At 44.3% G+C, this 16,282-nt stretch overlaps 1 protein-coding gene across 3 annotated transcripts in view; it reads right to left on the reverse strand.

The window, feature by feature from the left end:
- MORC1 (MORC family CW-type zinc finger 1) overlaps window positions 1-10,505 on the reverse strand; it is a 94,139-nt gene extending 83,634 nt beyond the window's left edge. Inside the window, exons 1-3 of one of the 3 annotated variants that reach the window (XM_045006326.1) lie at window positions 10,435-10,505; window positions 6,203-6,256; window positions 1,208-1,242 (exon numbers count right to left, since the gene is read on the reverse strand). In XM_045006326.1, the coding sequence (XP_044862261.1) occupies window positions 1,208-1,242; window positions 6,203-6,256; window positions 10,435-10,505 (160 nt within the window). The remainder of the gene's footprint in view (window positions 1-1,207; window positions 1,243-6,202; window positions 6,257-10,434) is intronic. The other 2 variants (XM_045006344.1, XM_045006335.1) reach the window with 2 other exon arrangements.
- Between the last annotated feature and the right edge of the window lie 5,777 nt (window positions 10,506-16,282).

Here is a 16,282-nt window from a genome sequence, read left to right on the forward strand (position 1 = left end):
ACATTATAGAGTACATGGTCTCAGGAAAACTCAGGACTGAGAGTATGCAGGGGTCACCTTGCTGGCTGTGACCAAGGCTGGTGGAAGCCAGAATGAGGTATTGCTGAGGTTAAAGCTGCTGAATCAGGGCTGTCTACCACACGGACACTTGTAGGCTGCTTGTGAGCATCTCAGCTAGGAGCTATATTAGCAAAGCATTGTAAGGCACAGGGTTGCAGGACAAGTGGTGACACAACCCCTCACTGGTCTGGATTGCCCTTTGATCCCTGTAATTGATACCCAAAGCTCACACAAGTCATTTTTCAGCAAAGAAGAGAAATAATAAAATGACAAACCGCTGTTTTACTATACTTCTAATTTTCTGTAATCTAAACCCAGTGGTTTGTAAGTATTAAGATATTTTGTGTGTGTGTTCTAAGTTCTGCAAAAAAGCAACTTGTCAGGACACCACTTTCCAACCTGACTTAGCTAAAGAAAGAGAGCTGTGCAAGTCTTGATGTCTGTTCAATATCTCAGCTGGAGGTCTCAGAGGCATGTGAAGTGAATGATGCAACTTGAAAAACAGGTAGAAACAAGGGGTAGAAACCAGCATGAGACATCTCAGCATCCCATAAGGGAAGCTATATGGTGGGAATCTGGCTAGTCTGTAACTCAGTGGGGCAAAGGGATTAGGCCAGCTCTACTCCAGCTTTCAGTAGGATTAGCTGGCCAAACAATACAAATGTCAGTGAGAGTTCAGCTTTGCAAAATAGATGTTTCACCAGAATAAAATGAGAAAAAAAAAAGAGGAGAAACAGTGAATTTTTTTAAGCTACTTATATATCTCCACTGAACAGCCCTGCTGAAAATACTAAAACCTGATTTTACAAGAAAGCTGAAATACTTCTGCATTCCTTTGTTCATTGATACTGCCAACAATACTCATAAGCATGCAGAACCATTATACATTCTGTACCCCAGCCATTGAAAGAAATAGTTAACGACAGTTAAACAAGCCTCCTGAAAGACAACATCATTTGTGGGATGATTTCCCAAGGGAAATGGAAACCCCATCACCTGATATTTCCAAAGCCAAATTTTCAACTACCATGATAGCATGCAGGCAGACACCTGCAACTGAGGAATCAGATGCAGACCAATGCCCTCTTGATATGTCTCTTGCTGACAACTGGCATCACCCCCTTTAGCTATTTTTTACGGCACTTACCAGTAAATATGTCAAGTCTGGTGGCTCCTGCATCTCTGAAAACAAGAGTACAAAATTACCTTCCTCTGCCCACAGAGAAAAAAAAAAAGGAGAATACATGTGACTAACAAAGCTGTACCAATTCTTCACCAGGCTCATATGCTTGTATGTTTCCTCATCCCCTACCTGTCCTTTGTTTTGTCTTTAGATTGTAAGCCCTTACAGGAAAAGATGGTCTCTTTTCTAGATGTGTATAGCACCCTTTGGTTATATCAACACCACACAACGAGTCATTTGGACAACAATAACAAGCCCTCTACTAACAGTTGCTGCTGAAGTATCTGAAATGTTACAGTAATCCATTACACTTAAAGCAATATTTATCTCATACTACAGTGTGGTAACTTTGTAGAGGATATCATGTTACTGGCACTCAGTGTGTGTAGACTTAAAATTATTAATTTGCAGTCAAGAAAATTATATTAATTTGAAACTGTAAATAAAAGTTAGAGTCCAAGTGGAGAAAAGTCACTTTCTCCTTTAGAGTCCAATCCTGCATTCTTTGCCTACCCAAATCTTTTGCCTCCAATGAGAGCTGAAGTAATATAAGGAATCCAGAATTATGCCCTTACTTACCCGCAAAGTTCCAGGAGCAGGTTGTTGGATTTCCCCTACAACAGTGGATGGCACCACTAACATCTAAAGCAGAGGAGATAGCTGTGTCCCCCCTAGGTTACCATGTAAGACTCCAATGCTACTGATTGTTCCAAGGGAACCAAAGATCCCCGAACTCAAGCCTTAGCAAAAAGTTTTGGATTTCACCTTTAATAAGTCATCAACAGGACTGGGACAAAATCATTCCACAAAGAGATGTAATTTTAACTTCAAAGCCATTTATATCCATTTGTAGCAAGCTACAGGGATGCCAAAGGGCCCACAACTGATGAAAATGGCCAAGAGCAACGATTCTTACGGGTCCTTCTCAAGCTTTACAGAATTCAGGTGTCTTTCAAAGGAAAAATGCCTGAAGCCAGGCCTTAATGCATTATTTGTTTACTACAACCCTCCAGGAGACACGATGTTCTTTGGCCTTTATCCAAGCCATTCAGATCACAAACATATTGGAGAGAGCTGTCAGATCAGCATCTATGGTTGATACCAAAAGAGACAATAAAAGGATTAAGAATTAGCAAGTTTTAGAATGGAAGCTCTTTCAGAAGAAATGAAGCCAAGGGTACGTCTTCACTACCGGCCGTATCGGCGGGTAGCAATCGATTTCTCGGGGATCGATATACTGTGTCTCATCTAGACGCGATATATCGATCCCCGAACACGCTCCTGTCGACTCCGGAACTCCAACAACGTGAATGGCGATAGCGGAGTCGACATGGGGAGCCGCGGACGTCGATCCCACGCCATGAGGACGGTAGGTAACTCGATCTAAGATACTTCGACTTCAGCTACGCTATTCACATAGCTGAAGTTGCGTATCTTAGATCGATCCCGCCCCAGTGTAGACCAGCCCCAAGAGTGCCAGTGAGGCGGGGAAGGTCAGGAAGCTTAAATAAGTCAGGGACAGTGAAGAAAAAAGCACTTAAATGTTCCTGATGCTAATATGCAACAATCATGATTCTCATATTACTATCTGTGATTTGTTTCAAATCCAAACACTCCAATGAAGGTAGGTCAGAGACTCAGAGCACCAGCTAATGGGAATCTTGGTGACATAAGGTCTAGCATAGAAAAGAAGGCATGATCCAAAGATTAAGTGCCTTAAATGTTGATAGTTTGTCAGTTACTCACCTATTTCTATGAACACCTCAGAGCTACTGATCTGGAAGAAATTCCACGTTTCAGACCAAAATGGTTAATAATGGATTTTAGAGAGAGTTAGTTTGGCATCAAACACCCATTTCCTGTCAAAGTTACCTCCTCTTATCTGATCTTTTAATGAAGTGATATAGCTGAATTATTCACAAATCTTTCCACGGCATCTCACTGATGGCAGAGAAAAGATTCAGATTTCACTGTTGGGTCATGTAGGAGAATTATGCCAGTAACTTTACAGGGATCAGAAGTCTGCAGCAGCAGCAATAGAATAGACAAATATTGGCCCAATAAAACTTTTCTGTACTCTTCCCAATATCCAGGTGCAATCCCTCTTTAATTGCTTCACTATTATTAGCAATTATCCCACATATAATCTTCAAGAGACTAGATGCAATGCAAAATATCCATGGAAAAGTAGTTTTTCCACAAGTGCAGGAGAACTTGGTTAATCCTTTAAGTCACATGCAAAATAAAATGGTCACCTCTCTATTTACTAGGAAGTATTTAATAGAGGGTTCCCAAGGCTTCATATTACCAAAAATACTAGAAACATTTATTAAAATGCCATGGAGAATCATAAAGAACTAAAACTTACCTACACTAGTCATGTCAATCAACAAAGCATATTTTTGATGAGTCATTCCTTGCTTGTCATGTGCCTATACCTAATGACTATCCGGCAAAATTCATTCATCAGAAATATATCTCCCAAACTTTCATTTTAACTAGCAAAATTCTATTGCACAAGTTGAAAGGACATGTCAAGATTTTTCTGCCAGCCAAGATTTTTCTTGGTACTTGAAGAGTTATTCTTACTGAATTTAGCTTAATGAGTCTAACCAGGCAGCTATCTTTTCTATTTTAAAAATGTTTCATAACAGAAACAGGGTCTGACATTCTAGTTCTTGCCACTTGAACTTGGAGATAATAGGAAAACTGTCCATTGAAAACAGGTAGTAGTTAAACCTATAGCACACTGAAGACCTAGCATTACCCTAGGAGCTATTTTATTTTTAGCTATACTCAAAGTTACTAAGTTAAAGAAAAAGTTTAAAAATTCAATTTCTCCATGTTTGAGCATTGTGGCACAAACTACAAAAACCAGCTTTGCATTATGAAATACTTTCCCAGTTAGTGAGTCACGCACAGTGTGACTAATCATTTTGCATACTTGAAAGAATTGGACCTGTTTAAAACAACTAAACTCTTAAAATGAAGCTGTATGTGTGCACAATAAAAATGTTTTAGTTAGTTGATACTTTGGGGTCCCTGCAGCTAGCAAAACTACAGCCAATCACAAGTATCTCCTCAGAGTGTGTTGGACAGCCATTTCCAAGACCTGAGCCCAGTCAACATTAACTAGCAGATGTGCCCTAGGGGTTAGGGCATATTGGAAACACTCTATATTATGAGAAGGGAGAGCACAAAGAAGGGAAAAGAAAAAGGGGAAGAGGTACAAAGAAAGCAGATGAATGGGTGCAGAATAAAGGGGACTTCTCATGCGTCAATTTACTATTAACCACACTGGGCTTGTCTACACTTGAAATGCTGCAGCTGTGCCGCTGTTGCACGTCAGTGTAGACATTCACTGCAGTGATGGGAGGGGTTCTCCCATCAGTTTACTTAATCCACCTCCCCATGGGGTTGTAGCTAGTTCAATAGGAGCATTCTTCCATCAAGCCTAGCACAGTCTACACTAGGGGTTAAGCCGGTTAACTACATCACTCAGGGCATGGGTTTTTCACACCCTTAAGCAATATAGCTGTCAATTTAACTTTAGAGTATAGGCCTGGCCTCAGCATATGTAACCAGGGCCGGCTCCAGGCACCAGCAAAACAAGCAGGTGCTTGGGGTGGCACATTTCTAGGGGCAGCATTCTGGCGCCGGCCATCATAGGTGCCGATTCTGGGGCATGGGGAAAAAGTGCCTCCGCCCCCCCAACTTGCCCCCCCAGCTCGCCTCCGTGCGCCACCACCACTTCTCTTCTCCCTCCTCCCTCCCAGGCTTGCTGTGCATGAAACAGCTGTTTTGTGCAGCAAGTCTGGGAGGAAGGAGAAGCCGAGCGGCGGGCGCCCGGGGGAGGTGGCAGTGGTGGAGCGGAGGTGAGCTGGAGCTGGGAGTGGTCCTCTATCCCCCGTTATTTCCTGCGCCCCCCCACCCTAGCTCACCTCTGCTCCGCCTGCTCCCCTGAACGCGCCGCTGCTCCACTCCTCTGCCCTCCTTTGCCTGAGAGGGAGTGGGGAGAAGCGGAGCGGCTGCACACCGGGGGGGAGCAGGCGGAGCGGAGGTGAGCTAGGGTGGGAGGTCATGGGTGCCCCAGGAATTAATGGGGAGGGAAATGCTGCACGCCTGGGGGAGGAGGCGGGGCTGGGGATTTGGGGAAGGGGTTCAGAAGGGGTGGAGTTGGGGAGGGGCCAGGGGGCATGAAAAAAAAGGAGGAGGGGCGGCCAAAATTTTTTTTTTTGCTTGGGGCAGCAAAAATCCTAGAGCTGGCCCTGTATGTAACACCACCCCAGCATTAACCCACTTGAGAGAGAACACGTATGCAGTGAGGCCTACACAACAGGCCTGCAGCCAAATCCTCCGTAAGACACCTAAGTCTGAACTTACTTGTTTTTGTCACCTTATATGCAGTCTTTGCACCCAAGCCTTCAAACACTGAGCATAGCGTTTGCTACTGTGAATAGTAAGTATCACACCTAGTTTGCAGAATCAGACCTTTTATGGTTACATTCAATCATTAAAGTTACCATGATTTGCTAGTGAGACACACTGTAGGCCTGATATTTGAGGGACCAGCCCTACGAAATGTTCAGTGACCTCAATTCCAGTGGGGCACCCGGCCTCTCAGAATTAGCGCTTTAAAATGCTTCACAACTTCAATTAATGAAGAACAATGAAAACTGAAGTAGGACAAGTACTGTTTCACTGAGATCATGTCCCATGGTACACTTGTATATAATTTAGGCCGTGTCTATGTTACAGCATTGACACTAGGAGGCTATGCTGAGATAGACAAACTAGCAAAATATTTGTAGTGTAGACAAGGTGTCAGGCAATCCTGAAAATTACTTTATCACTTTCACCTGTGGAAACATTTCTCCACCTCTCACTGGCAGAATCAGCCTTGCAAAACATTTAAACCCATAAATAAAAGAACTTGGGTCCTACAAGTATAATATTTACCGGGCGTTGTCAATCAGTTCAGCAATCGCTCCAAAGAGAAAGTCGTGAGTGGTGCTAAAATAAAGGTAATTGTTGGTTAAAACCTACAAGCAATTGGTAATATCAAATCAAGCATTTGTGTATTATGGAATCTACATAAGAAATATGTTCAGTTCCTGACACTGAAATACATGAAATTGTATGAAAGCAGCTTTTAACTTAAGAGTCAAATACACACATACTATTGTGAAGGTTAGTGATAAAGATTTCTAAAAACTGAATTTGCAGGCAGAATATGCTGGTCACTCTGCACTTTAACCTGTTATGTATATTGCATTCTCTAATTATGCGTGTTACACATCAGAACATTTTCACTACCCTAGTGGTGAAGCAGTTAAAAGGGCTTGTTTTCTGCTATGATATAAGCCAAAAAAAATTGTACACTGTTGATTTTTTTTTTGAAGTTGGTAGAAAAAGCTAATTTCATTTTGTGGCACTGGCAAGTAGCAATACAAGCTCCCTGTGATGCTACGACCTATTAAGAACTATATAGACATCAATATTCTTGAGCCTAGTTCTGGTCTCACAACAGTGTAACTCCATTCCCAGTGCGTTTACTCTCTATTTACTATTCTAATGAGATTTAAAATCAGGCCATATCTCCCCAAGGAGGATTCAATTTCATATTTTCAGATAGTTCAAGGTCAGATCACTAGATCATCGAGATCAGTGAATTTCAACCTATGGTCTGCAGACCCTTGGGGAGCACAGACGATGTCTAAGATTTCCAAAGGAGTCCACACCTCCACTCAACATTTTTTAGGGGCCCACCAATGAAAAAAGGGTGAAAACACTGAACTAGGCTTACTTCCTGTATATCACAGGCCATTAAATTACACCAGACACCCCACACTGAACCCAATAACGTTAGTTAAAGTAAGCACTTTCATCCTCAAGCATCTCTAAACTATTGTGTGCCATTGGCAGAGAACAGGAGAGACTGAGGTGCTACCAATGCCAAAGACCCCTGCAATAGCAAGGAACTGATTAGGTGAGTTATGTCTAGATGATCCCAACAGCAATCTATTCCCCTTGCTGCAGAGGAAGGTCCTCCAAGGTCCTTACCAATATGACCCAGGAGAAATCCCTTCCTGAGCCCATATACAGCAATCAGTCGGACCCTGATCATGTGATCAAGATCCACCAGCCAGACATCTAATTCAGAGGATTCCTTGTACCAACTCAGGAGCATTAGACCCATTCGTGGTCCTACCTCCAGCTGTGGCCAATCTGTGGTGCTTCTGCCACCTCTCCTGCCCCAACAATGCAGCTGGGCAATTGTGCATCTGAGGATAAAAACTTGCACATAAGGATCAATTCATCCTGCATTCAGCAACAGCAGGTGATTTAAGGTACAGGAGCTGGAGAATGGGAGCCAGATTAACAGACTGACTCAAAGGCAGGTGGCATTCTCCACAGAGTTAGGGATTTAGCTCAACTCTGTTAAATACAACTGTGCTTTAAGTCACACCAACAGCTGATAATGCCCACTGCTGCCTGCAAGAATACTAATGGTGCTCTAGTTACGGAACTTGTCAGACTTTTCATTTTAACACTGTATTTTCAAGTTTTATTATAGGGAGATATAAAGAGACACATTATAGACTAAAGCTTGTCCTCAAAATCCTATACTCTCAATGAAGAATTTTTGGCAGAGCATTATTCTAACATTAAAAGAGCATCTGAAATTCAAATATTGTTTATTTGTACATCTCAAACTTCTGAGCTACAAAAATGAAACATGACAGCAACACAGGACTCTTGAGAGAGGGTTTAAACTCTGCTCTTTCACGTAAGGAACAATATCCTTCAATTCCCACCCAAAAGGTTATTTAAGTGGTAATAAAAATCATTACTTCTTGTCCTAACTAAACTACTTTTACTTTGCACCCATATTCCAGCAATTGTGCAGCCACACCAGTGCAAGCAGTAACGTAAGTGCTAGACTAGATAGAGCCCAAGCCCTTTTAGAAAGAGAGTTTTTTAAGCCACCCAAGCACTATGTACAACAGTGCTTAAGTCATTGTTGGCACAAAGGCGGGAAAAATGTGTGTAGCATTTTCTAGTGCAGATGCAGCCTGGGACTCCAACAACCACAGCATTTTTTTTTGCCACTGTTACCTAACCCATTCAAGGGAGAACCAGAATAGATTAGCTGCCAGTGTGTAAAACTGTTGCCTATGTCTCAGCAAGATTAGAAGACAATAGTTAAGACAACAGCAGCCAGTGTACACTAGTTTGTGACCTGTGCTGATTCAGTCTCCTGCAGGCAGCAGCAATGGCTGCTACTGCCACTAGAGTTGCAGTGGTGGTGCAAGCGTGGGAGACAAAATACACAGGAAAAGAAAGCACGTCAGATAGGAACACATCGTAGGCTTCTTAACATTTGCCAGATTTCTTCAGCTTTTCATGCAGGAAGACCAGCTAACTTTTCCTCCCCACAACCAACTTTTATTGAACTCAGGAAGCTACAGTCAAATGGACTGCGCATAGATGTGGGAGTCAGAGGGGTATAGTTCTGTTACTAATTTAGCTATCAAATTGATGTAGGTCCCTTGGACAAGTCACTCAATCCAAATTACCTTAAATGCTTGCTATTTTGGGGTGCTTAGATGCTGGCAATTCCCCTTGCCTTCAGTTGCTGATGTTCAATGCTTCAGGAAAAGAACAAAGCCGCACTCTGGGGCAGAAAATTAAGTACCCAGAAGTAGCAAATGTTTTTGAAAATATACGCTTTAACCCCCGTGCCTCAGTTTCCCTACCTGAGAAATAGCATACCTACCCTTTTAAAGCTCTTCGAGAGCTACAGATGCAAGTGCTTTAGAAGCAGTCGTTGTTACAGACTGAGTGGAGACAGCAGAGGTTTATTTTAAAAGACATTCCCTATGTCAGTGGTCCCCAAGGTGGTGCCCACAGGTGCCATAGCGCCCGCCGGGGCATTTATGTGCCCCCGCCTAGTGCCCAGCAGGGGAGTGAAGCCACAGCCCTGCACCTGCTGGGGACAGAGAACTCCGGGGCCCACAGGCTGCAGGCGATGGTGTTCTCTGTCTCTGGCAGGCACGGGGCCGCGGCTTCTCTCTGGCTTCCCCCCTGCCGGGGACAGAGAACTCTGGGGCTGCAGGTGACAGTGTTCTCTGTCCCTGGCAGGCGCGGGGCTGCGGCTTTTCTCCAGTTTCTCCAGGGCTGCGGGCGCCAGTGTTCTCTGTCCCCGGCAGGCACGTGGCCCGCCTAATGCCCATCAGGGGAGAGAAGCCACAGCCCTGCGCCTGCTGGGGACAGAGAACTCCAGGGCTGCGGGCGCCGGCGTTCTCTGTCTCCGGCTTCGAAGCCACGTCCCCGACCCTGCCAGGGGCAGAGAACTCTGGGGCTGCAGGTTTCATTCTATGTTAAAGTAAGAATAATAAATATATTTGGACCAGCAGTTCAACAATGTTTTACTTTTTAAAAATAAATAAGATGAAAACAGTTTATGATATTTATTTTGTAAAAACTCCTTAATTTTTCTTACAGGTAGATAAAAAAGAGCAAATTCACATGGTAAGGTGAAAGAGTAATTGCCAAATAATTTAATTAATACCTTTTACATGTAAAATTACCCTTTTTAGCTTATGGATTCATACATTATGTAATATTAAATATAATGTTTTTCATATTATTTAATGTACAAATACAAAATAAGCCTTGAAAAACTGTTGGCGCCCGCCACACCCTTCTGAAAACATGAATGTGCTACTGGCCACAAAAAGGTTGGGGACCACTGGCCCTATGTTGTTGAAAGGGAATTGCCAGCACTTGGATGGGAACTGGTTTTACAACAGCTGGAAAGTTCCCCTTGCGAAGTGAGCTGGAGAGTGTAAGGGGCCCGGGCCGGAGGGGGAGTGGGGTGGGTTCAGGACTATCCCTCTAAAGAGCACAGACCCTTTACTGGGGGGAGGCCTGAGTGTATGACTCAGCAGCCCGAGCACACACCGAGAGGGCACAGCCCTTTCCCGCGGCCTGAGCCGCCTGTAAGCACAGGGCCTGCACCCACCGCGCTGCCCAGCGGCTCACGCCTCCTGCCGCTGCCCGCAACACCCCAGCGCCGCGGGCTTCCCACCCGCAGTGCCCCAGGCTGCTGTGACCGGCGGGGGGCAAGGGGGGGCCCGGCGTGCACCAGGCACAGCTCTCCGCGCCCGCCTGGCGGAGCCACTCACGAGTTGGCGTGGAGATAGTCCAGCCTCAGCTCCGCCCTGCGCAGAGCCCCGTAGCGCCCGGCAGAGGCCATCGCCGCCGCCGCCTGAGCCGCCGCCTGAGCCGCCCCCTAGCGGCCGCACGGGGCTGGGACCAGGCGCTCGGGGCGGCCCCTGGCGGCGGCGGCGGCACCGCGCCACGCAACCGCAGCGCCTGAGCGGGGGCGAAGGGAGCGGAATGTTCTGGTCCAAGTCACCCCTCCCCTGAGGCAGGACCCCAGGGAGGAGCCGCATTTTGCAAGCCAGAGCCTGGCCAATTGCAACAGGAAAGGGGAAATCCCCTCCTAAAGAGAGTGGGCAGAGCTGAACTCCACTCACAGGCGTAGGGACAGTGGGGGAGCTAATAAGGGGCAGGGGATGACCCAGGCCCCTCCTGGGCACCTACAGAACTCCCATAGCACCCATTGCCTCAGCCCCTGGCATCCCCCTAGCCACCCAGAACCACCCAGCATCCTGCGTGTCCCACCTCTCTCAGGCACCCACCAGCCTGCCTCCTGCAGCCCCAAACATCCTTCTCCCCTTAGTCCCCTTGCATCCTCCCAGAACCCATCAGCTCTCCTTGGGCATTGATCACCCCCAGCCCTTTTTACAGAGCTCCTGGCACCATGCATAACAGTCTCCTACACAAAGCCTCTTGCCCATCGCTCAGTCATGCAACACTCATAATGCTTTCACAGAGCCCCTTTTTCAGCCCCACTCGCAGTTAATTTAGAATGTTTAAGCCTTAATTCCTGTCACAGTATATTTAAAAGGGGGAACTGTTTGCAGTAGAACAGTCAGAATTGCCCTTTTGAATAAAAGGACCTCTCTTTTCATCCATGCAGAAGGACTCTGCATTCATTTTATTTAACATTCGGTTTTAATGTTTTTAAAATGCCAATGAACTGAAGCAGTAGCTTTCCTAAGGTTTATCACGTCTGTCAAAGTATTTTTTCTTTTTAGCTTTTATATTTTTGGATTTTTATTTCAAATGGCATGTTATAACAACATTCAAAAGTATGGCATTTAAAACAGACTCCACTATAATTTGAATAAAACCAATATTGCAGTATGACCCGGAATTCTTATGTAGTTCATATGTTAACCATGTGTTCCAAAAAATAAGAAAAAGAAACAAGGAGAGAGGAAGTCTTTCATTAAAATGTGCCAACAATTCTGTGAAGCTTTACCAAATATCAAAACATTGCAATCCAATGCATTTAAGTTGGTTGTCGATTATACTTCTGCTGTTTACACAAATATGAAGGGATTGCTCCTGTTGAAGTCAGTGACTTCAATAGCAGTGGAGTCAGGCATTAAAACCTAGAAAGTAGCATGGAGGTGGGGTTTCTTTGTACCAAGTGATGATGGCGACCAATAGAAAAAAAATCACCAAGTTGACCAAACTCTGATAATACAGGCTATGGAGCTGCTAAGCAATTTTTTTTGTACCATGGGGACTTATCATGGCAATTGGCAATGCTGTTCAAGTGTATTATGTCATTGACAACAGGAGACATATTACACAAATTTTCACATGGGGCTGGAAAGCAAGCCTGCCCTGCACTTACTCCACAGTGGAAGCTCCTGTCCTGTGGGGATGGGCTCAGCTCTTCGTTCTGCTCATTGTAACATGGCACATGGGGTCATATGGCACTGTGACACCATATGCCATGTTGCAATGCCATTCAGTCACATTTGGCCCCTGGAAGGGCAGCCACACCACACCTCACTCATGGATCCTGGCCAGAGGGACTTAGAACATGGTGGGAGAAGTGAAGATCTGCCTGTGCCATGTGTTTCCCTTTTCTGCGTGTCAGAAAACCTGCTACAGGGACATTATATCCAAGTTGAAAGGACATAGGACTGGTCGCATTTTGGTAGCTGTCCCTCACCCACCCACAGGCACATAGAGTATACTCAAGCATTGAAAGCAAGAGCTGGTCCATCTAGCAAGCCCTGTGAGGGCAGCAGAGTTGAGTTGTAATTTCAGGGAGTTTAGAGAGGGAACGAAACAGTTTATTTTGATATTGTTTTAAATGTTAGACTTGGGTTAAACGTGCAAATTACTTTAAAACAGCCAGACTCAACCAGTCCTCTTCTCCTCCCTCAGCTGAAGGCTGGGAAAGTTATGGCTTCAGTGGCAGCCTATAAAGTATGTCTTTGCTCCAGTCTTCCAGCAAAAGGTAATGAATCTAAGACGTGAGTGGTCTGATTCTCCATCGTAAGCCACCTTGTGCCATTATGTACACCAGAGAAAAATGAGGGCAGAGTGACTATAAAAAGCTACCAAACCAGCAAACAGTATTTATATTCACTTGGCATTGGTGAAAGTGACTGCAGAAACAGGACTGATATTTCCAATGGGAAAAAACAAACAGATTTGTTTTTTGAAGAGATCAACAATTTTGAGCCACAGTTATATATCATAAGAATTCAATACAGGGCAACAACAGTTTCTTTTGCAGATCACCTTTAAGACTGCCCTTTCTCCTAGGAAGATAGCAGAAAGAGGATGAGACAATTCTATAGTTAGTGTTGTTTATAGACCCTTAGCAACACAATTACTTAATTTGGGTTCCACTCTCTACCCACCTCTCATTACAATTATGAGTGGTTTTTATTTATGATACAGTACATATTTTCTAATCTCAATTCTTTAAGTTTTCCATTCAGGCCCAGAAGTTGGAGTGAAAATGTTGTCCTGGCTGGGCAAATCAAAAACTATGACTACTCAAAGTAAGCAGGCTAACCTAAAATGTGACACTATTCTCAGTGCTAGAAGCTATAAAATGCACATAAATGGCTCAACCTCATCATGATAAACACTTAATGGTATGACAATAACTCTTCTGTGATGCATTTTAAAAGTGTCATGCTTTTCAAGTAGGAGCGAATGCTAGTCCTGTTAGCTATCATTCACAATAAATGATCACCATAGCTCTTAATTTGATCCTATGCACAGCACACACGCTCATCCATTTATACTGTCACCTGAGAAAAATAGGTAATAATGAGCACGCATTACGTGCTATAGGAGATCTTTGAAAGCAGACAAGCCATCAGTATGCATTTAAACATTCGAGACATGCTGAGGGTTGTTTCTAAGGGTTTGTCTTCATTGCAGTGTTAGCTCAAGATAGAACTTGAGTATTGGCCCCAGCCTGACTCCTGCCCACACATAAGAATCTCTAGCTTGAGTTAAGTGGTGCTTTAAGCTCATACTAGATGGCCCATCAGGGGGTTGTTGAAGCTTAAGTGCTGCTGAGTTAGTAAGCCACAGTCAACTTGAGTTCTGGGAGACCCCCAACACCTTCCCAAAATTCCCAACCTGGGGTATTTGTTGTTTTTCCCCCTGTCTTATAACTGGAAGTTTTCCACACTGTATCAATACCTTACATTCATGGTTGAAGCCCATCTTGCACATGGTTCTCTGGCCCATAGCATTTGTTCTAGCTCTGCTATTGCATTTGTTCAGTAAAATGTCAACTAAGAGAGGGGACACTTCTAGCCAGTGTGTGCTAGCATGGGTCAGGCTGACACTCAGCTGCTTGTTCATTTTGCCATGGTGGTTATGGTTAGGGGTGGGGGATATGACAAAAGAAGCTTGTCATTCCCTGTGTTGAACCAATCTGTACAAGGAGATATGTGGGGTGTAGTAAGATGAGGCCCTGAAACATAAACCCTTATCAGAGGCCCGGTATGAGGCCTAAGGCCTGAACTAAAGTAATGGTCAAGACTTTGCTAACATAAAGCAAAGTTAAGCTGTGAGCCAGAGGCAGACCCTGCTCACAGAAGCTGGCAAGGAAAGGGCTGATGCTGCGAAAAGGGACGTACCTAAAAGGTACTGGACACCAGATATCAGAACATTCGCATACTTGTACATTCCACACAGATAACAAGGAACAAGCTGACCCATCCCAATGACAGGGCCAAAGGGGTAATATGATGGATAGAGTTGTTTTGTTCGAACCAACATGTACAAGGTGAGAGGTGGCACCTTGCTACATAGTGGGGTTGTACCTTGCTACGTAAAGGGGTTGCACCTCAATACGTCAGGAGTGATGTGTAACTTGTTTGTCCCTCTGTATAAGACTGCACCCCTGAATGGATGTCTTTGTTCAGCCTAGGGGGCAGTGGAAAGTCCCGCCACTGACTGAGCTGGTCCATTGTCAGGGAGCACATATGTACTGGCTAGCTGCACTTTAGCAGCACCTTGGACTTCTATGCCAGGGAGCTGGAAACTGTACCCGGGTGCCTTCGTACCTTACTTGAGTCTGTGGTCTCTCGGAGTCTGCTGTGTTAGCTATCTGCGCAGAGCTGGGGCAGCACACAGAGGGAACACACACACAGCCAATTGATCTCAACATTGAACAGAGCAGAGCACCACACCAGTAGCGTCTGACGACATTGGGGAGGGTGGGCAAACTAAGACTCTGATAGGCTTCATATTTGTGAATCACAGATGGAAATCAAGTAGGTTATCATGCAGATCATTTGCAGCCGATATTGGACTGGGTCACAAATTACTGCTGGCGTCAATGAGCATGAAGCTGAGAACAACCGAAAAATGTGCCAAGAACTAAGATCTATTACGTGGACAAATTGAAAGAGCCAGGTAGTAGGAAAGAATAGAAAGAAGCCACAAAGAAAAACCATCAGTTCTTTGGTGAAAGAAGAAACGATCATAGAAGAGATATGAAAGAGTGTAAAAAATGGGATTATGAGAGTGGCTGAATAAGCAATGGAATGAATGTTTTGAAGAGCTGTACAACATGCAGAACACAAGTAGATGAAAAGGACCTGGAGAAGTTTTCCAGTATGAACAAGGGAGAGCCAGAATTTGTAGAAGTAGTAAGGATCTCTATAGACAGCTGAAAAAGAAAAAGGCACTGGGAAGTGAGAACATAACCACAAAGCTGCTGCAAGCAAGTGAGGAACACATGGTAAAGGTGATGCACGAGCTATTCAACAACATTTGCAAACAAGAGCAAGGGCTGAGCAAATGGAGGAAAGCAATAGCAGCACCGATCTTAGAGGGGGAAATTGGAGACAAGAGCAAAAATAAGAACTACACTGGAGTCAGCTTAAGGAGTGTGCTTCAAAAAGCATTCACCAAGACATTGCAGAGAAGAAGGATGTGGAAGCAGTGGCTGCAGAGGAACAGGCCAGATTTAGACTAGGATGAAGTACAATAGATCAGCTATTTGTGATAAGACTGATCTTGAAGAAGTACACAGACTACAATCGAGCTTGTAAAACAACTTTATAGACATCAAACAACTTTTTGGTCACATCGGGCAGAAAGGTTGTGGCAACTTTTGAGATTATATGGTATCTTCAAGAAACTGATTAAACTAACAGAAAACATATACAGCGTGCCAATGAGTGTGGTTAGAGTATACAAGAAGTTGACAAAAAGATGACGACTGTAGGAGTGATACAAGGATGCATGCTAGTACCAGATTTGCTCAACTTTGTACTGGAAGCAGTAATGGCTAAAGCACTGAAAGATGAAATGGAAGGAGTCATGCTATGTGGGAGGACAGTGATTAACCATACTTTCACAGATGATATTGACCTCTTAGCACTGACCAAGGAGGCTCTACAGAGAGTAACCAACAAGAAAACCGGGATGGCAGAAAATTAGGACTGAAGACGAGCATGGAGAAGAATCAGAAGAATAGAGGAAAAGGTAAAATCAGAGACAAAGAACTAGAACAAGTGGAAAAAATGTGTGTAACTTGGCTAGTATAGAAGAAAGGGAATTGTGAAGAAGACATAAAAAGAAGAATCAGACTAGTTACTATGGCATTCAGAAAACTTGGCAAGA

This window comes from Mauremys mutica, chromosome 1 (genome assembly GCF_020497125.1).
Source record: "Mauremys mutica isolate MM-2020 ecotype Southern chromosome 1, ASM2049712v1, whole genome shotgun sequence".
Lineage (NCBI taxonomy): Eukaryota > Metazoa > Chordata > Testudines > Geoemydidae > Mauremys > Mauremys mutica.